This window comes from Ranitomeya imitator, chromosome 5, assembly GCF_032444005.1.
Source record: "Ranitomeya imitator isolate aRanImi1 chromosome 5, aRanImi1.pri, whole genome shotgun sequence".
Taxonomy (NCBI): Eukaryota; Metazoa; Chordata; class Amphibia; order Anura; family Dendrobatidae; genus Ranitomeya; species Ranitomeya imitator.
In genome coordinates this window covers 658551003-658576401 of record NC_091286.1, presented here as the reverse complement: position 1 = coordinate 658576401, position 25399 = coordinate 658551003, and the positions used below count along the sequence as shown (strand labels likewise).

General features: G+C 43.3%; 1 protein-coding gene across 1 annotated transcript in view; it reads right to left on the bottom strand.

Annotated features, from left to right (window-relative positions):
- The window catches only part of TNFRSF21 (TNF receptor superfamily member 21), an 89796-nt gene that overhangs the window by 4802 nt on the left and 59595 nt on the right, over nt 1-25399 (bottom strand). The window contains exon 5 of the mRNA XM_069728192.1: nt 749-971. Within this exon, the coding sequence (XP_069584293.1) occupies nt 749-971 (223 nt within the window). The remainder of the gene's footprint in view (nt 1-748; nt 972-25399) is intronic.

The following is a 25399-nucleotide window of genomic DNA, read 5'->3' as shown; positions in this document are numbered from 1 at the left end:
GTATATACTATACATTCACTGTGAGTTCCCCAATAACCGGCCTAGCGGTGAAAGCAGCCGTGGCCCTCTCCCATCACTCGTCAGTCAACTGCATAATTGTCCTGACGATTGGAGGAAGCAGATTGCTAGTTTTTGACAGCTTGGTAACAGTGGAGGTATATCTGTGTCATTTTCTAGGAGTGCCAATGTTAGGACCACCATAAGGTAAAGATAGTTTGTTGTTCCTGCAACTTATCAAAAGGGTAGGAAACATTAAAGTTCCAAACACTATTTTGCTCCATATTTATAAGGACGATTGGTGGGTGTCTTAGTAGGAAAAGACAAGATTTTCCTACGTGGAGATGTTGAAGAACCAATGATTCTCTCATACTCTTAATTTGCTCCAAATTTGGGAGAGTTACTTGACGTGTACCCTAGTCATACAGCATTAGGAAAGGGGGCTCGGTGTACCAACCACTCCACTAAAGGGTAGGAAAGAAATGGATTCTCTTTGGAGATGTTGAAGAACCAATGGTCCTCTTATACTTGTTCTTGGACCAGACTGAGAAGAGTCATGACTGGTGGGCGCGTCAGTGATATTTATTGTCTATCCCTTGAGTATCAGTAGTAGGATTATCCCTTTTTGAGGAAGATGTTCCATGACCTCCTGGTTCTGAAATTCTCCAGGTAGCTCAGGTAACCATCAAGGAAGATCCAGGCTTTGATACACAGGCGTGACTGCCACCAAAGTGAACCCAAGTTCAGTTACCTTTGGTTATAAAGGAGCCTCTTCTACTTAAAGCAGAGGAACCACTGGACGTAGAGTCGCATCGCAGAAGAGGTTCTGACTCATCGGCAAAGAAGCATTTATTCTTATCCAGAGGAGATGGTTCTATTGTCAAGGCGGCAGAATCGGGCGTCTTGACAGAGGGATCCTGAGTTGGCATTGGCTGGTTAGGACTGACTGGAAGGGTCGGCTTTTCCTCTTCTATCTGTCGAGGCAAACAGAAGACATATAAATGAATGGTAGAAAGCAATGCTCTCATCTACTGCCCAAGATACCAAGTCAAGTCTCCTCTGCATCCTCACAGTAACGTTACACCGGGCTCGATAGGGACGTTATAATAAGCAAACGGTATTCTCAGTTATAAGGACACATTTGCAGATTGTCAAATACAGCTTCAATTACTAAATTCAGTAAAAACAAGAATCTAAATGTCAAAATAGTGAAAAAAAAAAAGAAGAAAATAGAGAAGTAAATCGCCTGAGAGGTGAAACAATGGAAGAGGTATAAATACTCTGATAAATGAAGAGGTCAGTAATATATTATAGTAGTTACAGGGGTTGGACAAAATAATGGAAACACCTAACGTTTAGGCATCATAATCTTCGAACATGTTATAAACGTGCAAACCGTGACATATGGTAATGTTTTGTAGTTGATTATCTGTGTTATGTGATATGTGTATGTAAATTAACGGTTTGTTTTGCATAATTGTAAGAATGTTGATGAGAACCTGATACCAATGGCAGACCTCTCGGATTTTCAAAGAGGCCAAATTGTTGGTGCTCGTACGGCAGGTGCTAGTGTAACAGAAAGTGCCCGAATGCTTGGCGTGCCAAGAGGTACTGTCTCCAAAGTAATGACTGCGTTTGAAAGAGAAGGAAAAAACGTCCGCAGCAAAGCACAGGTCCAGCCGAAAGTCAAAGTCGACTGAGAGAGACCACGGCTCCGAAAATCACTGCTGAGCTCAATGAACACCTACAGGACCCGGTTTCCACGAAAACTGTTCGTTGGGAGCTGCACAAATCTGGATTCCACAGAAGAGCTGCTCTCAATGACAAATGTTTCCAAGCGTTTAGAGTGGTGTAGAAACCTCCAGAATTGGCCCCTCGAGCAGTGGAAACAAGTGATTCTCAGACGAATCATCGTTCACCCCATTTCCGACCTCCGGCCGAGTGTACGCTTGGAGACAGCCGAAAGAAGCATTCCATCCAGACTGCCTTCTCCCAACCGTAAAACATGGTGGAGGGGAACGCCATCTTTCAGGATGATAATGCACCAATTCATACAGCTAGAATCGTTAAAGCGTGGCACGAGGAACATTCTAATGAAGTTGAGCATCTCATCTGGCCCCCACAATCCCCAGACCTCAACATTATTGAGCATTTGTGGTCGATTTTAGAAATTCAAGTTAGACTGGAGGGGTTTTAACTGCAGACTGGGTTAAAATTCCTTTGGAAACAATTCACACCTTGTATGAATCCATACCTCGGAGAATTGAGGCTGTAATCGCCGCAAAAGGTGGACCTACACCATATTAAACTAACTTTTGTTGATGTTTCCAGGTGTTTCCATTATTTTGTCCAACCCCTGTATATTCTTGTACATAGGAGCAGTATTATAGTAGTTATATTCTTGTACATAGGGGCAGTATTATAGTAGTTATATTCTTGTACATAGGGGCAGTATTATAGTAGTTATATTCTTGTACATAGGAGCAGTATTATAGTAGTTATAATACTGCTCCTATGTACAAGAATATAACTACTATAATACTGCCCCTGTGTACAAGAATATAACTACTATAATACTGCTCCTATGTACAAGAATATAGTAGTTATATTCTTGTACATAGGGGCAGTATTATAGTAGCTATATTCTTGTACATAGGGGCAGTATTATAGTAGTTATATTCTTGTACATAGGGGCAGTACTATAGTAGTTATATTCTTGTATATAAAGGCAGTATTATAGTAGTTATATTCTTGTACATAGGGGCAGTATTATAGTAGTTATATTCTTGTACATAGGGGCAGTATTATAGTAGTTATATTCTTGTACATAGGAGCAGTATTATAGTAGTTATATTCTTGTACATAGGGGCAGTACTATAGTAGTTATATTCTTGTATATAAAGGCAGTATTATAGTAGTTATATTCTTGTACATAGGAGCAGTATTATAGTAGTTATATTCTTGTACATAGGAGCAGTATTATAGTAGTTATATTCTTGTACATAGGAACAGTATTATAGTAGTTATATTCTTGTACATAGGGGCAGTATTATACTAGTTATATTCATGTACATAGGGGCAGTATTATAGTAGTTATATTCTTGTACATAGGAACAGTATTATAGTAGTTATATTCATGTACATAGGGGCAGTATTATACTAGTTATATTCATGTACATAGGGGCAGTATTATAGTAGTTATATTCTTGTACATAGGAGCAGTATTATAGTAGTTATATTCTTGTACATAGGAACAGTATTATAGTAGTTATATTCTTGTACATAGGGGCAGTATTATAGTAGTTATATTCTTGTACATAGGAACAGTATTATAGTAGTTATATTCTTGTACATAGGGGCAGTATTATAGTAGTTATATTCTTGTACATAGGAGCAGTATTATAGTAGTTATATTCTTGTACATAGGAGCAGTATTATAGTAGTTATATTCTTGTACATAGGAGCAGTATTATAGTAGTTATATTCTTGTATATAGGGGCAGTATTATAGTAGTTATATTCTTGTACATAGGAGCAGTATTATAGTAGTTATATTCTTGTACATAGGGGCAGTATTATAGTAGTTCTATTCTTGTACATAGGGGCAGTATTATAGTAGTTATATTCTTGTACATAGGAACAGTATTATAGTAGTTATATTCTTGTACATAGGGGACAGTATTATAGTAGTTATATTCTTGTACATAGGGGCAGTATTATAGTAGTTATATTCTTGTACATAGGAGCAGTATTATAGTAGTTATATTCTTGTACATAGGGGCAGTATTATAGTAGTTATATTCTTGTACATAGGAGCAGTATTATAGTAGTTATATTCTTGTACACAGGTGCAGTATTATAGTAGTTATATTCTTGTACACAGGTGCAGTATTATAGTAGTTATATTCTTGTATATAGGGGCAGTATTATAGTAGTTATATTCTTGTACATAGGGGCAGTATTATAGTAGTTATATTCTTGTACATAGGAACAGTATTATAGTAGTTATATTCTTGTACATAGGGGCAGTATTATAGTAGTTCTATTCTTGTACATAGGGGCAGTATTATAGTAGTTATATTCTTGTACATAGGAACAGTATTATAGTAGTTATATTCTTGTACATAGGGGACAGTATTATAGTAGTTATATTCTTGTACATAGGGGCAGTATTATAGTAGTTATATTCTTGTACATAGGAGCAGTATTATAGTAGTTATATTCTTGTACATAGGGGCAGTATTATAGTAGTTATATTCTTGTACATAGGAGCAGTATTATAGTAGTTATATTCTTGTACACAGGTGCAGTATTATAGTAGTTATATTCTTGTACACAGGTGCAGTATTATAGTAGTTATATTCTTGTATATAGGAGCAGTATTATAGTAGTTATATTCTTGTACATAGAGGCAGTATTATAGTAGTTATATTCTTGTACATAGGGGCAGTATTATAGTAGTTATATTCTTGTACATAGGAGCAGTATTATAGTAGTTATATTCTTGTATATAGGGGCAGTATTATAGTAGTTATATTCTTGTACATAGGAGACTGGTAGCTGTGGTAATATCCTTTCCCCACATCACCGTGCAGACAGTTTCTTCTGAAGTAGAGAATGTGAAGCTGAGATCGGACGTGAAGAGGGTGTTTATCATACATAACCTCAGATGTATTTGTGGCTTACAGGACATGGCCACCTACAGCACATTGTTTTCTATGTACACAACCCCAACCTTTGGGCCATAAGCACAGACACGGGTTAGCGATCACAATGTGCCGCCATCTATATGCAGTTCCCTTCATGTGTGTATATGCAGCCATGTTGCTCTTCACCTTCATCACACCAGGTCATTGTCTGTTCTGCATATTCAAGCCTTTCTGTAAATGGTCCACACCCACGGAGGGATCCTCTCCATGTTCCAGAGCTGCCACTCCCAGCATGCCAGGACTAGAATAGAGATTTGTGACTATAAGATTTCCAGCACTTTCATCTTGTAAGAGCCCATTAGAGAGTGCTGCGCCCCAGCAGATAATGTAAGTGCTCCCATTCGTCACTGACAGCTGCTGGTGGCGGAGAGCATTGATATGATGTGGCGGCACTAGACGGGTGGGTCTCAGAGAAGATTACTACTGTATGCAGCGACAACCCCCACTCTCCGCACAGCAATCACATACTATTCTACATGACAAATGAAGAAAACAGCAAAAACGAACATCCATTATGGAGGAGCGTGTGTGCATAGATATAAGCAATGCTACGGCTCATGGTTGACGGCCATAGCCAAAACAACCCTGTTCTAATACCACCGTTGGGCAATCAAGGTGCCAGAGCACCCCATCATGTCATAGCTATTACCCAGGGCACCCCATCATGTCATAGCTATTACCCAGGGCACCCCATCATGTCATAGCTATTACCCAGGGCAACCCATCATGTCATAGCTATTACCCACGACAACCCATCATGTCATAGCTATTACCCAGGGCAACCCATCATGTCATAGCTATTACCCAGGACACCCCATCATGTAATCACTATTACCCAGTGCACCCTATGATGTCATAGGTATTAACCGGAGCAGCCCATCATGTCATAGCTATTACCTAGGGCACCCCATCATATCATAGGTATTACCTAGGGGACCCCATCATGTCATAGCTATTACCCAGGCCAGCCCATCATGTCACAACCATTGCTCAGGACAGCCCATCACGTCAGAACCATTGCTCAGGACTGCCCATCACGTCACAACCTTTTCTAGGACATGCCATCACGTCCTAGCTTGCGTGTAGAAACACGTGATGGTGTCTCCGCGGCTTTTCTACATGCATTTGCATATTTCCCATAAGGGATTGGGGCAGTGTTCTGGATCACTGCGTTGAGAAACACATGATGGTGTCTCCGGGGTGTTGGATGTTTTGATCTCCCCGAGGTCATTTATCCTTATGTTTATAGTTATTTTACTAGGCACTGCTCCTAATAGCCAGTTTCCTACTCCACACTGATGAGGGGCAAATACCCCGAAACAGCTGTCTGTGGATGGATACCATGTTTTGGCATAGGTGGTTTTCCTTTTTGGATGCTGCCCTTCCCGTGGTTGTTCCTTCCCGGTGAAAGACCGGGCTATTTATTGCTTGCGTTGAGAAACACGTGATGGTGTCTCCGCGGCTTTTCTACATGCACAACCATTGCTAGGACAGTCCATCACGTCACAACCATTGCTAGGACAGCCCATCACGTCACAACCATTGCTCAGGACAGCCCATCACCTCACAACCATTGCTCAGAACAGCCCATCACCTCACAACCATTGCTCAGGACTGCCCATCGCCTCACAACCATTGCTAGGACAGCCCATCACCTCACAACCATTGCTAGGACAGCCCATCACGTCACAACCATTGCCATCACGTCACAACCATTGCTCAGGCCTGCCCATCACCTCACAACCATTGCTAGGACAGCCCATCACGTCACAACCATTGCTCAGGACTGCCCATCACGTCACAACCATTGCTCAGGACTGCCCATCACCTCACAACCATTGCTAGGACAGCCCATCACGTCACAGCCATTGCTCAGGACTGCCCATCACCTCACAACCATTGCCCAGGACAGCACATCACATTACAACCATTGCTAGGACAGCCCATCACGTCACAACCATTGCTCAGGACTGCCCATCACGTCACAACCATTGCTCAGGACTGCCCATCACGTCACAACCATTGCTAAGACAGCCCATCACCTCACAACCATTGCTAGGACAGCCCATCACGTCACAAGCAACCATTGCTGAGGACTGCCCATCACCTCACAACCATTGCCCAGGGCAAGTTGATCAAAGCAACAAATGCTGCTCGGGTCAACTCATTAATGCTGCCGAGCGAAGCCAGTCATGTGCCAACTGTTGCTCGGAGCAGCCAATGACATGAAAAAAGTTGCTTGTGGCTGCTTATGTGGTGACCATTACGCGGAGCAGTCCATCATGGGACAGACTACCTGAGGGGTTGTTTGTAGTCTTAAACCATGGAGACGTTAAGGTCTGTGTTAGAGCTGCAAACACAAAACTCTTGGGAGATTTTGAATAAAAACCATTTGCATGTCACCAGCACATCAGGACCTTCACCGGCCACTAAAGTGGAAACAAGGCAGACCGAGGAGAACCAGTCCCCTGCTGACATCACCGTGTACTCCGTGAAGGAGAAGGCGCTAGACGGGACATCAACCTCACTCGCTGTTTCGGAGGAGCTTACAATCTACTTTCTTGCTGCCGGGGAGGACACCACAGATAATGAAGGCAATTTTGCTAGATATGTGCAACTGCCAAGTGTAATGGCGTCATCATAGGACATCACACGGTGGATCCAAGATGGCTTCATCTATCTAATCAGGTACGTGGCAGTTTTTATTAATTTTTGCATGAGATCAGTTACCAAGAGAGGAAACACATACAGGAGCGAAACCTCCTTCCCCGTCGTTTTGGAAAAAATTCCTACCATTCATTGAGAATGAAAAACTGCAAAAAGTGGCACCAAACTTCACGTGCCCCATAGGTGGGGCCTTCCCTATAATACATACCACCTTGTCCTAGAAGATGGGGACAGAATATTCAATAGTCACAGCTCGCTAAAGGTTACCAGTTTGATGGCTGTCAGAGGACACTGAGGGAAATAATTTGCCAGGGAAGGGAGAGGCATGCATAGACGTCGCTCAGCAATTACAGGGAGACCGGCGGGCAGACACTCGCAGTAACAGAGGACCTCAGCACGTGCCTTGGCAGCAACGTCTAATACGATGCGATGTGAATGCCAATTCTATCCTGATGGCGACAGCACAACAGGGAAGAAAAATGTAAAAACCTCCTGAATAACCGGTGAAACCATACCGCACTGAGAGAGGGGCACATCATTCTCCCCAACCTGCCAAATCTGCCATGCGGGAAGTGGACATGGCGTCTTCCGAGACATATTGGAGCAGTGTCGATGATGTTACGACCCCACACAGGCCGAGACGTGTGCACGATCGGCAACTATCAAGCATGTGTCCTGGTCATTAGAATGAGACACATGCTCGATACCTCTTATGTGCATGCTTCTCGGCAGGTGTGTGGGGTCACAACGTCATCGTACCACTGAGATCCAATATGGAAGTGAGCGGCGATGGATAATTCCTTTAAAGAAGTTTTTAAAAGTTAGCCTAATCGCAGACCAAACCGCCATCACGCCGGTGGTCTTCAACGGTCTTTGTTTTTTGCTGCTGTGTTGCCATGCCGTACATATGATGTACTGCTGCAGTCAATCTCTGGAGTCATGTAAATATAGATCGTTGAAAACCACGGAAGTGAGAGAGGCGGGGCTGGAACTTAATGGGTGATTAATGGTGAATGTTTTTTTCCCCATTCATTTATGACAAAGCAGGGTGCGGGCACAAGAGCTGAACTGACTCCATTAACTGAAGAGGTGTTATAGCTCAGATCTCTAAGTGCCGCTGTCAATCGCCGATGAGAGCTAGGAGGCGGCTTTGGCAGGGCTTCATAGGAGATCATTAATTTCACAAGATAATGCAATTTTTAAAAGAAATTTTTAAAACAGTATTCTCAAGTTGTCTCCTGAGCAGCTCGGAGCTTTGCAGTCTCCTTACTTCCTTGTTTCTGGCAGGGAGGGCTCTTCTTGAGTGACAGTGATTTTAAGTAGCACTATAACTGCAGATTCAACAGTCAGTAGTTTGTTCTACATTGTTATCACTATCTTTACAAGAATAGATAACAAGACATTTGAATAAGCATACAGGTTAGTGAGAGCTTTGATTAAAGGCCCCTTCACATTTAGCGACGCTGCAGCGATACTGACAACGATCCGAATCGCTGCAGCGTCGCTGTTTGGTCGCTGGAGAGCTGTCACACAGACCGCTCTCCAGCGACCAACGATGCCGGTAACCAGGGTAAACATCGGGTAACTAAGCGCAGGGCCGCGCTTAGTAACCCGATGTTTACCCTGGTTACCATGCTAAAAGTAAAAAAAAACAAACAGTACATACTTACCTACAGCCGTCTGTCCTCCAGCGCTGCGCTCTGCTTCTCTGCTCTCCTCCTGTACTGTCTGGGAGCCGGAAAGCAGAGCGGTGACGTCACCGCTCTGCTTTCCGGCTCACAGCCAGTACAGGAGGAGTGCAGAGCGCAGCGCTGGAGGACAGACAGCGTTAGGTAAGTATGTAGTGTTTTTTTTTTTTTTTACTTTTAGCATGGTAACCAGGGTAAACATCGGGTTACTAAGCGCGGCCCTGCGCTTAGTTACCCGATGTTTACCCTGGTTACCAGTGAAGACATCGCTGGATCGGTGTCACACACGCCGATCCAGCGATGTCAGCAGGAGTCCAGCGACGAAATAAAGTTCTGGACTTTATTCAGCGACCAACGATCTCCCAGCAGGGGCCTGATCGTTGGTCGCTGTCACACATAACGATTTAATTAACGATATCGTTGCTACGTCACAAATAGCAACGATATCGTTAACGATATCGTTATGTGTGAAGGTACCTTAAGAAAGCTGATCTGAAGCTAATGATTTTACAGGATTTAGAACAGCAGCTTGTCAGGAGCTGAGATAGGGGGAAGGAAGTGAGCAGCTTTATTGGCTGTATAGAAACGAATTGGCTGAAGAGAGTTGGTATGTTAGGAGTTAACTTATCTCCTAGAATGTAACTACTGTCTGGGCTGACACTAGTAGCCGAGTGCAATGGAAACCAGCTGTACACTATGAAAGATAAAAGCTCACACAGGATAACGATTGCAGATCAAAAAAGCAAGTCAATTGCAAACTTGCTTAATTATATACAGTCTTAATTAAATTAAATTTGAGTAATGCAGTATAGTGATCACAGGTTGGGGAAGACTTAAGAGAAAAAAAATTGTATTACAAGAAATTAAAAGAATTATTCCATAAAAGGAAAATACCGTAAATAAAAATTGAATGAACAGTGATCATAATGTCGAATATACCCCAAAGCTATAGAAACAGAAATATCATCTCGCCCTGCAGGGAAAAAAAATGTCCAACAACAAGCTGGAACTTCTCTAGCTCTTCTGTCAGAGTAAATGTCATTATCGAGTCAATTACGCAGAGATTCAGCTCCAGCCGGACTCATTACAGGAGTCTACCAGACCGGACCCCTCAATGCCAGACGTCTGCAGTTCATTAGCGATGTATACCCGTGACGGGACGTGCCTGCTGCCGGCAGCTCTACACACTATATCCATCGCTATACCAGATCTCATTTGTGGCACCTAGAAGGCCTTAAAGAGAGAAAAATAAGGATTTTATCTGATTAGGATTTTCTTTTTGCTGGATTTAGGTAATCACCAGCTCTATGGAAAAGAGAGTTTGGCCCAAAACAGAAGGATGACTGGCCAGAGGAAGGAGTATCCAAGAAGGTGGTGTGCCGACTAACGGGTGGTTTCCACCTTGGGCCTCCCAGCTGTGACAGCACCTCTGGTGAATGTTGGATCCTGTGTTATCTACTGTGTACAGAGGTGTTATCAGTCATTGTACAGGAGGAGGAGGTGAGCTGTGACATCACCTATTGTGAATGGTGGATCCTGTGTTATCTACTGTATATAAAGGTGCTATCAGTCATTGTACAGGAGGAGGTGGTGAGCTGTGACATCACCTATTGTGAATGGTGGATCCTGGGTTATATACTGTATATAGAGGTGTTATCAGTCATTGTACAGGAGGAGGAGGTGAGCTGTGACATCACCTATTGTGAATGGTGGATCCTGTGTTATCTACTGTATATAAAGGTGCTATCAGTCATTGTACAGGAGGAGGAGGTGAGCTGTGACAGCACCTCTGGTGAATGTTGGATCCTGTGTTATCTACTGTGTACAGAGGTGTTATCAGTCATTGTACAGGAGGAGGAGGTGAGCTGTGACATCACCTATTGTGAATGGTGGATCCTGTGTTATCTACTGTATATAAAGGTGCTATCAGTCATTGTACAGGAGGAGGAGGTGAGCTGTGACATCACCTATTGTCAATGGTGGATCCTGTGTTATATACTGTATATAGAGGTGTTATCAGTCATTGTAGAGGAGGAGGAGGTGAGCTGCGACATCACCTATTGTGAATGGTGGATTCTGTGTTATCTACTGTATATAGAGGTGTTATCAGACATTGTACAGGAGGAGGAGGTGAGTTGTGACATCACATTGTGCATGGTGAATACTGTGTAATCTACTCTACATAGAGGTTGTACCACAAAAACTTGATTTAAGCAATAAGTTCTTTTCTAATTACACATTTCCTTTAAATATACAGATAATTTCTTTTTTTTTTGCTAGGTGCATCTATGCCTTAACAGCTTGGACCTGTAACTGTCCCTGTACATGGCGCTGTCCGTAGTCACACAATAGAGGCCTTGGTTACTAGTAAGGATTTATTGCATCGCTTTCCAGTCGGTTCAATCAGTGGTCTGCAAACAATTTGGGGCACAGGCTTTTTTTTGTTAAAGAAGCTTAAAGGGGTTGGTCTAATAAAAAACATTAATGCACAGGACAGATGATAAATATATGATCACTGAGGGGTCTGGATGCAGAAATTCCTGCCAATCTCTAAGGTATAAAATCTAGCAGTACTGAGCATGTGCGACCACCACTCCTGAAGCAATGGTCGCACATGCTCAGTACTGCTCTGCAGAAGACATTGGGACCCCTGTTCTTCTGATCATACACTTATCACCACTTGTGGATTGGCCTTACATGTTGCATATGGTACACCCCTTTAACCAGTCAGCGATAATCTGTGCTTTACCCCAGATGACTACCCTTAACATTTGCAACCCCCAACCGTGCATTACCAATGAGTCCCTGCAGATCCTCATCTGGGAGCAGATAAATATTCCTCTGCATTGCAGGTATTTCTGGCAGACGAGTGCATTAAGACATATTTATAAAATCTGCTCTTCCAGTAATTTCATTACAGGCAGAAACACAAACATTTTGCGAGACTAATCCACTTAATCCTGCACCTGGGAGCCACTACACCATCAGTACATGATAAAAACACCGGGCCCTAAACTGTACTGAGCGCTGCGGGTAGAAACAAAACACCAAAGGGACATGTCTGTACAGAACAATCCCCATCCGTCACCTCCATAACTCACACAACGAATGTCTGAGCCGTGAGATGCATCAATGCTCCTCCGAGAGGGGCTCAATCATCTCTAATGGAAAGTTCTTCAACTCTCAACAGTTTCTCAAGAACTCTGCTTTCTGCCAAAGAAAAAAATCATGAAAAGGCTGACTATATCTGAATAACCAGGTGTATTATACTGCAATGAGCTTAATAGCTAGGTCCGAAGGAGATCATGCGGATAGGCCTTGAAGGCAAATCGGTCAGCAAGCTTTTGATGCCTCGAAACCAGCATGAAGTAAGGGCAGATACCCATATTCCTCAGGTATAACCCCAGTAAGGAGAAGGTTCTTCTCCGAAACGCGTTGTAATAAATTGGAAGGTATTTTTTATACTTACCACCTGTATTAACCTTAATCAGTGGCAGCGCATGGGATCCACCGCACTCCCCTCTCCTGTAATGGTGTTATAGCATATACGTAAGATGGACACAAGGACACAGGTCAGCTTACACTAGTGCAAAGACCACATGTACCTGAAGAAAGGAAAGGACGGTTCATCCATTCTTTAACTGTTGCCCACGGTCAGGGCCGGACTGGCCATCTGGCAATTCTGGCAAATTCCAGAAGGGCCTGTCTGGTCGTGGGCCACCTTGACTGCTACATTGTTAAGAGAATCGGTGATCTCAAGACACCCATACTATTAAGATTTGTGACAGAGCACAAAGTCACTGACTCCGCCACTTACCCCAGCAGGCCACGGGTATCATTAGAAATATTGGTCTTGTAGTAAATTTTGCTTTCATCCATCCAGGGTAATATTAGTAATATATCCCATCTGGTGCTTGGAGACGGGGACAACATGGGCCTGTGTGATTTCAAATGCCAGGGCTGAATTTCAGCCCCAGTCCGTACCTGCCCACGGTGTTACACCAGGAGCGCCTCTTGTTTGTTAGTGCTCTAGTAAAAAATAAAGAACAAAAGGCTTTCACTTCTCAAAGTTGGTCCATGATCTCCTGCCTGTCTTCCTGATACTTACCAACTTTAACAAAGGGCTTTCCGAAAAGTTGTACCGATGTGGCACATTTAGCGCTCAGGCAAAAAATTTACCTACAAACCATGACCTTTATTCCAGGTCACACCACCATTTCGACCCCTTCCACATTTAATTTCCTGCCCCTTGAATGTCCAGTGAAGAAACCTCCCAGAATCACTGCTTTATAGGAGGTTTGGGTGGCTTTCCAACTCTACCAGGAGATCTCACTCTTGGATAAAAGTTGTATTTCGGTAAGAAAAATCTTCTATCCCAGCCCAAAGTCTCCAAGGTTTGTTTGCTCTAACCCAAGCCTACATATGTCCTCCTGTCAGGATTGTTCATCAGAAGAGATTACAGCTTAGACCAATGATTGATATATTGACATTATAAGACCTAGAAATCTCAAACGTGTCATGGCTTCCTACGGTCAGATAAAAATAAGGTTCGAGCAGAAACACTCTTTGGTTACTAATTCTCCACTACTTTCGGCTTTTCACCAAACATTAGTTTATGCTTTGAAGGTACCAGAGCTAAAGCGGTAATTCCCTTTACAAAATCAATGAGTCTTTCAGCCGCTGCGTCCGTCTGGTCACAGAACTCAATTGAACTCTCCGAGGTCTGGAAAGTTACAGAGAGGATGGAAAAGTCACTAAACCGCATCTGTCAACCAGATCTCAAGTGGTCCCCACCACGGCTTCCCGTCAGGTCAGGAGAGGAATCGGACTTGTGACTGGTTGCGTTGGACTGAACGAGGTGTAACTAAACACAGCCATGTAAATGACTGACAGATCTTTTCCATTCGAGAAAATGGTCTGCCTGTTTTGGGCTCATACATCATGGGCTAATTAGGTTTGGGATAAGTCCAAAACAAATTCCTCCAGGCTTCCAGGATGTTTGGTTACGGCCAGAAATATTCATGAGTAAAGTCCTCTTCCACTGAACTCCGAGCAAAATTATTTTAGATTATTCTAACTCCAACTTGGCTGTTCATGGCTAGTCCTGCCCTCAGCTGAGAAGTACCTGCAGTATCAGTGTACGCAATGCTCTGCGAGCTAAAAAGCAATGCTCTTCACCAATTTCTTGATTCCCCTCCTATTTCCGTCTGCGGTGATGACATGTTCCTGTGTTGGGACATCATCGCTGAGACAAAGTAGTGACCAAATGAGGACCGGGCGGCATTGAAAAGAGAGATGTACATTCATGGAGTAGTCAAACATACTTTCAAACTAAAGTATGGGGATTATGTCTCAACTAACTAGTTCAAGGCAGGTCCTGATCCCTTTGACCGACAAGTTTCTCCCTGTACACACATAGTGAGAGACCTGTCAACCTGGTAAACCGAGTGGGGAGAAGATCCAAGAGACCTACCTTGGATCAGTCAAAACAAAACTGGTATGTCAAAAGCTTCAGGGTATGAGTTTCCATCTATTAGCAGTCTCATATCACCAAGCCCAATGCCGATCATCAGATGGAGTGGTGTAAAGCCACCACCACTGGACTCTGGAGGAGACGTGTTCTGTGCAGTGACAGATCACAGTTCTCTATCTGGCCTCTAATGGAGTTTGGGTTTGGCGATTCCAGGAGAACGTTACCCCCTGACTGCATTGCGCTACTGTACAGTTTGATGTAGGAGGCATAGTGATATGGGCTGTTATCAGGGGTCAGCCCTTTGTACCAGTGATGAGAAATTTTAATGCTTCAGCACAAGACATTGTGGACAGTTAACGTCCAGCTTCGTGGGAACAGTTTGGGGAAGACCCTTTTCTGTTCCCCATGACTGTGCCCAGTACACAAGGTCCATACAGACATGGTTGGGGGAGTTTGGTGGGAAGAACATGACCGGCCACACAGAGCCCGGAACGAAACCCCATCCAACACCTAAAATGGAGACTGTGAGCCCGGGCCACTCCCCAACATCACGTTCTGACCTCACAAATCCTCTTCTGGATCAAGGGGAAAAAATCCCACAGAGCAGGGTGGATAAAAATCAATGTTTAAAAAAAAAAAAAAAAAAAAAAAAAAAAAAAAAAAATCGGATTTTTTTTATTTAAATCGGATTTTTTACAATAAACTGCTTTTTGAGGAAAATATTTTACCATCCAAAGGTTCTTCCATCATGAGATAAAGCTGAGTTGTTTAACTCAGTAGACTAAAGGCTGTATATGTGTAACATTCACAATGCCATGCTCTTCCAGAGGTTTCTGTAGGATTAGTGGGCAGTTTCTCTCCTATATTATCACAGACGCTCGCTTTACTTATGCAGTTCTCAAAACTGAATTTGACTCCGCAGAGGTCCCAGCCTCTTCTTCACGGCAAAAATGTTACAACATGAACAGAGTTGAGAAAAAGACCTTAATCCTATTGTTCTACAAACCTATGAATACAGAATCAACCCCTTCAGTGCCAAGTCCAAGAAGTTAGACAATATGTTTCTGATTGTTTGGAGTGGAATAGATCTGCACAACACAAGAAGAATGTGAATCTAAGTGTGAGGAGGAGGAAGGGCAAGCAGTCAAGAAAATGAAAGTGAAACTTTGAGCACAATACTGCAGCATAGCCACAGACAGACAAGTCTGGATCTGTTTGTGTGTACGATCTGAGGTTTATTACATTCTTTCCTTATAATGGCAGCAGGCCGTAAAAGAGACCCAGTTTGGGAATATTTTAATGAAGCTCCTTTGCCTATCGGTAAGGCAGGCATGCGTGCAAAATGCAAACGATGCAACAAAGAGATGCAAGGCCTGGTGGCGTGAATGAGGCAACATCATGAGAAGTGCGGTGATTAAGATGACCAAAGAAACTTCTGAACAGGCAGGATCTTCAGGTTGGTAAACATTTTTATTGAATCCTATTTCTAAAGACTGAACTGTCATGTGTGAGAAAAATTATATTTCTTATTATTACTGCATGTTACTGTCATTTGGTACAGTTATGAAGAAAAACAAATATTCCTTTTGGGGCAGGGGCAGTGATGTGTTGTGTACAATAAGCAGAAATTGTATAAACAATAAAATAACAGCATTGACTTTTTTTTGTTTAGGGGAATTCGTGGATTCTGGAAACTATCCACCTCCAAGATCACCATCATCCTGTTCTACAGTTTCAGAGTTATCCATCCAGGATAGTGCTTCATTAGCAGCAGCATCATCATCAGACACCCACAAACACATATCACCATCACCCAAAAGGAAGAAAAAACCTTTACCTCCTGGAACCACCATAGATAGGTTTGTGATAAGAACTAGCAGCTTAGAAAAAGAGTTGACTGATGAAAAAATTGCCCAGTTTATTTATGCAACGAACTCTTCTTTCTGTCTGACTGAGAACCCACATTCCATTAATATGGTTCAGTCACTGAGACCAGGATACAGTCCATCCAGCAGAGCTGGTGTTGCAGGGAAACTGCTGGATCAAGTGTATGACAGAGAAATGGAGCAATGTGCAACAGCTCTGGAGGGTAAAATTGTTAACCTAAGTATTGATGGGTGGAGTAATGTCCACAATGATCCTATTGTATGTGCTTGTATAACAACAGAAGAAGGTAAAGTCTTCCTTGCACAAACAACTGAAACGTCAGGAAATGCACACACAGCAGAATACTTACAAGAAGTGGCAGTAAAAGCTATAACGACATGTGAACAAAAATTCAAATGTCTAGTACGCAGTTTGGTCACTGACAATGCTGCAAACGTATCCAAGATGAGAAGAGATTTAGAAGAGCAGGGAGGGAATACAAAGCTGCTAATAACATATGGTTGCAGTGCTCATTTGCTGCACCTCTTAGCCAAAGACTTACGTGTTCCAGAAATAAAGGCTAATGTTGTTGAAATTGCTAAATACTTCCGTAATAATCATTTTGCTGCAGCAGCTCTGAAAAGGATGGGTGGAACCAAGCTAACGCTCCCACAAGATGTTAGATGGAACTCTGTGGTGGACTGTTTTGAGCAGTATATCAAAAACTGGCCTATTCTGATGACACAATGTGAAGAAAATCAAGATAAAATAGATGGCACTGTCATGGCCAAAATCCTCAACATTGGGCTTAAGAGAAATGTTGAACATATGCTGAGCTTCCTGAAACCCATCTCTCAAGCTTTAAACAAAATACAGAAAAATAGCTGTTTTATTGCGGATGCTGTTGAAATTTGGAAGGAACTGAGTGAACACTTAAAAACAGAACTACACATGGACAGAATTAAATTACAAGCAGTAAACAAACGAATGGGACAAGCACTGACTCCAGCTAATTTTTTGGCAAATATTGTCAATATCCAATATCAGGGTCAAAACCTAAGTGCTGAGGAAGAGGAGTTAGCTATGACATGGGTATCCAGCAATCATCCATCTTTAATGCCAACTATAATAAACTTCAGAGCTAAGGGGGAACCATTCAAGAAATATATGTTTGTTGAAGATATTTTAAGGAAGGTCACACCAGTAAACTGGTGGAAGTCACTTAAGCCCTTGGATTTAGAGACTGTTCAAGTAATGATTTCACTTTTAACAGCAGTAGCTTCTTCTGCAGGCGTTGAAAGAATATTCTCTTCCTTTGGACTCATTCATTCTAAATTGAGAAATCGGTTGGGACCCAATAAAGCAGGAAAGCTTGTTTTTCTTTTCCAGATTATGAATAGGAACAAAGAAGAAGATGATGATGAAGATGACGACAAGTGAGCTACAGAGGACAGCAGGGACAGTAGTATTTAAGTTTTTCATGTGTCGGCTGGGCTGACAGTCTAAGTTTCTTATAATATATATATATATATATTGTTTAGCCAAATTAGTTAACAAACATGGATGTTTGTTTAAGCAAATAACTTATGCTGTAATGTTGTTATTGTTTCAGTTGAATAAATCTATTTAAATTGTTATTAAGGTCAGGATTATTTTTCTCCTTCCTAAGTACAACAGAACAGTGGTGTCCAAATATGAATGATTAACCCATTAAACTGTGGAGAAAAAAGTAATATAAAAAGTGATTCTAAAAATCTTCATCTACTTGCATGTTAAAGTAGCAAGAACTAGTTTAGGTAGAAACTTTGATTTAAATCAAGCCTTACTGACTAGTGATTTAAATCGTGATTTAAATCGTGATTTAAAATCAGGTTAGATTTAAATCAAATCCACCCTGCCACAGACCCCTCCAAAATCTTGAAGAAATCCTTCCCAGAAGAGCGGGAGCTGTTATATCTACAGAGGGACCGACTCCATATTAATGTCAGTGGATGTAGAATGTGAGATGAGAAAGGAGGAGTAATGTGGAGGGGGCACATACTTTGGTCCACATAAAATCCAAAAGCTGTAACAGCTGCTAATATACGTGAAGCTGATAGAAGACTGTATCTGCCATGTCCATGCCTTCATGAGTTTTCTAATGACATGAGCTATGGCGACGGCGAAGTGCACGGAGGTCGGATGCCCCCTCCTCGGTATCTATTCTCTCACAACGTGTGGATTTTGTTGGTACAGGATGACATTGGTGTCATCTTAATGGTGAAGAAAAGAACATGACGGGGACATTTCTTTTTGCATTAACATGAGCTGCCACAATGTAAGGCATTTTCTGTGTCCCCTTATTATGAAGAGTGCAGCTCACGACCTCCGCCGTACAATGGCTAACAATGTGCGCCTGGCAAACGAGGCGATTCTGGGTCACGAGCCCAGCAGAGCAGAGTCAATGTTTAACCAGAGCCAGCTCCAAAAGCACGAGCAGAAAAACACACAACACGGAGATAACGCTGGAGGCTGCGGGGTACAACAGCGAAACCTGGCTGAGCCACAGGCGACGTCATAGTTATCCACGTGCACCACAACATCTATCCACCTATATTGTGTATTTTTGTATTTATTTATTTATTTATTTTTCGTCCACACCGATCACATCACGGTACAATTCTCACAAGAAGAAGCAGCTGTTTTCTTACAAGCCAGGACTTGAGATACATCTTCCTCCACATCTAATTTTAGAGGATCAAATATATAGATTTACTCCGGCTGTATCAGGTTCCCGGATCCTTGTATTACTTATACGAGGAAATGCCGTCACCCTATGCTTTCTCATAATTTACGCACGCGCCGGTACGACCACACGCGACATCCGATATTTCACAGTTACATTTTCTTGTGCCACGTGGACTACAAGCTCGTAATGTTATTGCCAAAATCTCGGTTTATATGACATTTATGTAACCGGAGAGCTGAGAACACATAACATCCACACCTCATCCGGCACCAACCAGATGAGCAGAGGGAAAAGAAAAGAATTCAGCACCTTGTTTATCGAGTACACCCCGTACCACGTCACAGAGGTCATCTAGGAGAAGATTAGCTAAAGACCCATACACATCTACTAATCGATTTCCAAAATATAAAAGGTCTGGGAGAGTACAAGTCCTGTAGATTTATAAAACTTTCTAATATGTTTACAAAGGTAGGAGGAGGAGGAGGAGGGGGGAGATGCAGCTGCAGAATTCCCTTTTCTGTGTATGTCAAACTACATGCTGTGAGAGGGGAGTGGAAGCGACCTGTACAGCTTTTGAGTCACACTGAGAACAGCATGCCACGGATAAAAAAAAAAATGGTAAAAAAAAACATTTACAGAAAGAACTTGGGAACAAAAACACCCCCAAATATTCAGGTTATGCACATCTAATACACATTTACTCCTCTGCTCAAGTATGCCCTCATGTATACCAACAATATGCATGCCCTATTAGGGAGTATGTGTGCCACACAGAGGAGGATCCTCCGATCAAGACCCCCAACTAAGAGCCAGAACAAAAAAAAAGCTGGTGAATAAAAGAGCCCCCCAATCTGGTGATCTTAAAGGGTTTAGGGGTGTTGCATAATAGTCATCTATGACATATGCATGGGAAATTACAGAGGTGGGACCCGTATTGATTTGTAGATCGGAGGTCCCCAATTCTGTCCGACCACCAATGAGTGGAGAGAGGGAGACGTAAGCACCGGCTCGCTCCATCCACAACTATGGGAGTTCAGAATACAGCCCAACCAATGACAACAGCTGTATCAGGATTTGGTCAGTCGGAGCATACGCCGCTACCTCTCCACTCACTGGTGGACGGATGTGATCTAGAACCTCCTATCTGGAGATAAGGGACCTGCATCTATCAGATATTTAGGTTATTTCATCTGGATATCGTATGTAGGATGCACAGCACTTCGTGTGGTCTGGTTGCACAGGAAGGGTACAACTACAGAGTATATGCGGCTACCTCTCCACTCACTGGTGGACGGACGTGATCTAGAACCTCCTATCTGGAGATAAGGACCTGCATCTATCAGATATTTATGACATTTCATCTGGATATCGTATGTAGGATGCACGGCACTCCGTGTGGTCTGGTTGCACAGGTAGGGTACAACTACAGAGTATACGCCGCTACTCCTCCATTCACTGGTGGACGGACATGATCTAGAACCCCCGATCTGGAGATAAATATCTGATAGATGCGAGTCCCTTATGTCATTTCATCTGGATATCGTATGTAGGATGCACGGCACTCCATGTGGTCTAGTTGCACAGGTAGGGTACAACTATTTCTGAGATATCCCTTGGATATGGCAAATGTTTATAGAGGGACAACCCCTTTAACAAGGACCGTGTCAGCAGGATATTTTCATACAGAAATAGTGGTATTTTTGTATAGGCACTGGTCTTCCCAATGGTTCCTTTTTTGTGTCGCAAGAAATTGAGCATATAAGCCATATGCAAATCAAGGTACAAGTGCATTGGGGGGGTGGGGGGGTTGTGCATTGACACACTCCCACAGTGCACTTGCAGCCTGATTTGCATATTGTTTCTTTATGAGATTTTTCATGATTGGCACATCAATTCTCTAAAAACAAAGTTATCATTTTTTGGGGGGGACAACATCTGTACAGCCATAACACTACTTCCATGGGCAAAACTGCGCAGACAGATTTCCTTTAAGATGTCCTGGTACTACAGGGACGCCTGCCACTAGACTTTCTCCAGACATGTCTCTTCTTTTTTAGGATTCTGCTGCCTGTCAGCATTCGCAGACCTTGTGAAGTGTGTTTACTACGATGCGGGAAGGATTTGGATATTTATAGATCTAAGATCTACGTCTTTGGCTTGGTAAACATCACATCGTCCGCCCTGGGCCGAGAGCTCGGCTGACGGGAGATGCTGCAAGAATCATCTTCAAGAGCAAATTTCATCCATGCCACATAAAAGAGGTGACCAGAGATGGCCGAATCCATCCCTTAAAGTGGAGCAAACAGGACAGGAGTTCAAGACCTACCAAGGCTCCACGTTAACGCCGCTGCAGACCACTCTGAAGCTCTTTTGGTCTTCTTCAGGCTTGTTGTATCTAAGACTGTGCTCACCAAATGTGCCGGTGGTTTCCCGTGGTGTTGACGTAACGCAAAGTGAACATAGCCTAAATATTTCTGCGCCTATTGCTGCAGAGCGTCACATTGGAGTCACAGGGGATGTAAACCAGGAGAACCTCTATAAATAAGCAGTTCTGGGTGGACAGAAGATGGACGATGTCCTCATTAGTGGCGGTTGTGTGCAGGATCTGGTCATTAATGGGTAGAAGCGTCAGGGACGGGGGATCAGATCAGTGCTGAAAATAAGCGGTGAGGTTTGATTACAATGTACTGGGAAATTGGAGCTCAACATACATTAATTATTCAGGGAAGGAGCTACGCTTAGTACATATCTGCTACTGCTAAGTGCTGCCAGGACAGGTAGTGCCCGCTGCACCAAGGATCCAACCGTACCAGCACCAGAACAAAGGCTGTCATGGTAGAGACCACCTGCTGTACCCAGGTCCCGAATCTGCCAGCAACCACAGCAATTACGGTCACAACAGGTAATAACCACTGTACCCAGGTCCCGAATGTGCTGCCAACCAGAGCAGATACGGTCACGGCAAGTAACACCCACTGTACCCAGGTCCTGAATCTGCCAGCAACCAGAGCAAATACGGTCACGGCACGTAACACCCACTGTACCCAGGTCCCGAATCTGCCAGCAACCAGAGCAAATACGGTCACGGCACGTAACACCCACTGTACCCAGGTCCCGAATCTGCCAGCAACCAGAGCAAATATGGTCACAGCACGTAACACCCACTGTACCCAGGTCCTGAATCTGCCAGCAACCAGAGCAAATATGGTCACAACAGGTAACACCCACTGTACCCAGGTCCCGAAAGTGCTACCAACCAGAGCAGTTACGGTCACGGCAAGTAACACCACTGTACCCAGGTCCTGAATCTGCCAGCAACCAGAGCAAATACGGTCACGGCACGTAACACCCACTGTACCCAGGTCCCGAATCTGCCAGCAACCAGAACAAATACGGTCACGGCATGTACCACTCACTATACCCAGGTCCCGAATCTGCAAGCAACCAGAGAAATACGGTCACAATAGATAATAACCACTGTTCCCAGGTCCAGAATGTGCCAGCAACCAGAGCAAATACGGTCATGGCAGGTAACATCCACTGTACCCAGGTCCTGAATCTGCCAGCAACCAGAGCAAATACGGTCACGGCAAGTAACACCACTGTACCCAGGTCCTGAATCTGCCAGCAACCAGAACAAATACGGTCACGGCACGTAACACCCACTGTACCCAGGTCCTGAATCTGCCAGCAACCAGAGAAATACGGTCACAATAGGTAATAACCACTGTACCCAGGTCCAGAAATCTGCCAGCAACCAGAGCAAATACGGTCACGGCAGGTAATGACCACTGTTCCCAGAACTTGAACATAGAAGCACCAGAGCAAATACTAAATACTGTTATAGCAGATACCACCAACTGTACCAGAAATCTGCCAGCATCAAAACAAAAACAGTCATGGTAGATGGCACCCACTGTACACAGGACCCAAATCAACCAGCACCAGAGTACACAGTGTCAAGGCAAGTGGTGCCAATTGTATGCAGGACCCAAATCTACAGCAAACACTATGAAGAATCCACCTGGATAATGTAATAAAAGGGGTTGCTCACTATTGGGGACTTTCTTTAAAAATCTATCACCATTATTAGGCTTCTACAGGCTCATTTGTTTCCCAGCACATTCGATTTTGATGTGGTCTATGGTCATAAATCTCAGAGAAGCTTAAAAAAAAGACCAGACCACTACAACGAGCTGACTGACAGATTCTCAGTTAGCTCATTCTGCAGCCAGCAATAAGTAATGTAACATAGGGGTTATAGGAAAGCAAACAGTGCAAAATTTGTAATGAAACCCAAATGAAAAACTGAATTTTAGACCACAGTATATGTATTGAAGAAAAAAAAATGAAATCACAAAAAGATGGACAAACCCTTCAACACTAAGTGGCACACCGGAACAGGACATGTGTACATAAGAGGGGGATCATGGTTCACATCTTATTACAGCCTTTATTTTTCCATGTATCTTAGTAACCCATGGGGCTTCTGCCGCTTCGCTTACACCCCTGACAATGACCCGTGTTAGGACTCTCTTCTCATTGAGCACAGTGATTACCTCTGTGGTGTTAAAAGGGATTTTCAAAAATTTGAAAATCATGGCTTATTTCTACTAGAAATAGCGCCACACCTGTCCACAGGTTTTGCGAGGTATTACAACTTAGTCACTTCACTGCGCAGCCTGGCGTATCCTGTGAGCAAGGTCAAGTGCCATTCCTGACGCATTCTTGAAGACCACTTCAGGACCTCGGAACGTCTTGGAGACCAGTCTGGTCACAACGATCAGCAGCAGCAGCTCCTCTTCTCGCTTTAGTTGGCAAATACGAACCCTGGAGACACATTACAAATTTAGAATATTCATTGCGCAGAAAGGACATTTAGGGTCTCCGTCATCTTCCCGAGAAGTCCAATAGGATGAAGTGTCGGGGGGCGTCTGACGCAGCAGATCTGGGGTTTGTTCACTCAGCATCAAGACTTCCCGGGCCCTCGACAGCTCTCCGAAGAAATGAGCGAGCGCCCTTGTCACGGCTGATCAGTGAAATGCAGCATGAAGGAGATGCCCGGAGCCACAGCGTGCCCTTCGTTAAAATAGAAACGATCCGGCTCCTGGCAGCTGTGTACAAGTCCCGAAAATTAAAGACTGTGGAGTTTCTGGCCACCAGGTGATGCGAAAAAGGTCAAGTCAAAAATGAGTAGATCTGACACATACCACCGTTACATTGCCAATATAAAGATGAAGAAAAAAGATGAAGTCCCCCATTGTGAAGTCAAAACTTCGAGGGCTATTTACATAGTAACATAGTAACATAGTTAGTAAGGCCGAAAAAAGACATTTGTCCATCCAGTTCAGCCTATATTCCATCATAATAAATCCCCAGATCTACGTCCTTCTACAGAACCTAATAATTGTATGATACAATATTGTTCTGCTCCAGGAAGACATCCAGGCCTCTCTTGAACCCCTCGACTGAGTTCGCCATAACCACCTCCTCAGGCAAGCAATTCCAGATTCTCACTGCCCTAACAGTAAAGAATCCTCTTCTATGTTGGTGGAAAAACCTTCTCTCCTCCAGACGCAAAGAATGCCCCCTTGTGCCCGTCACCTTCCTTGGTATAAACAGATCCTCAGCGAGATATTTGTATTGTCCCCTTATATACTTATACATGGTTATTAGATCGCCCCTCAGTCGTCTTTTTTCTAGACTAAATAATCCTAATTTCGCTAATCTATCTGGGTATTGTAGTTCTCCCATCCCCTTTATTAATTTTGTTGCCCTCCTTTGTACTCTCTCTAGTTCCATTATATCCTTCCTGAGCACCGGTGCCCAAAACTGGACACAGTACTCCATGTGCGGTCTAACTAGGGATTTGTACAGAGGCAGTATAATGCTCTCATCATGTGTATCCAGACCTCTTTTAATGCACCCCATGACCCTGTTTGCCTTGGCAGCTGCTGCCTGGCACTGGCTGCTCCAGGTAAGTTTATCATTAACTAGGATCCCCAAGTCCTTCTCCCTGTCAGATTTACCCAGTGGTTTCCCGTTCAGTGTGTAATGGTGATATTGATTCCCTCTTCCCATGTGTATAACCTTACATTTATCATTGTTAAACCTCATCTGCCACCTTTCAGCCCAAGTTTCCAACTTATCCAGATCCATCTGTAGCAGAATACTATCTTCTCTTGTATTAACTGCTTTACATAGTTTTGTATCATCTGCAAATATCGATATTTTACTGTGTAAACCTTTTACCAGATCATTAATGAATATGT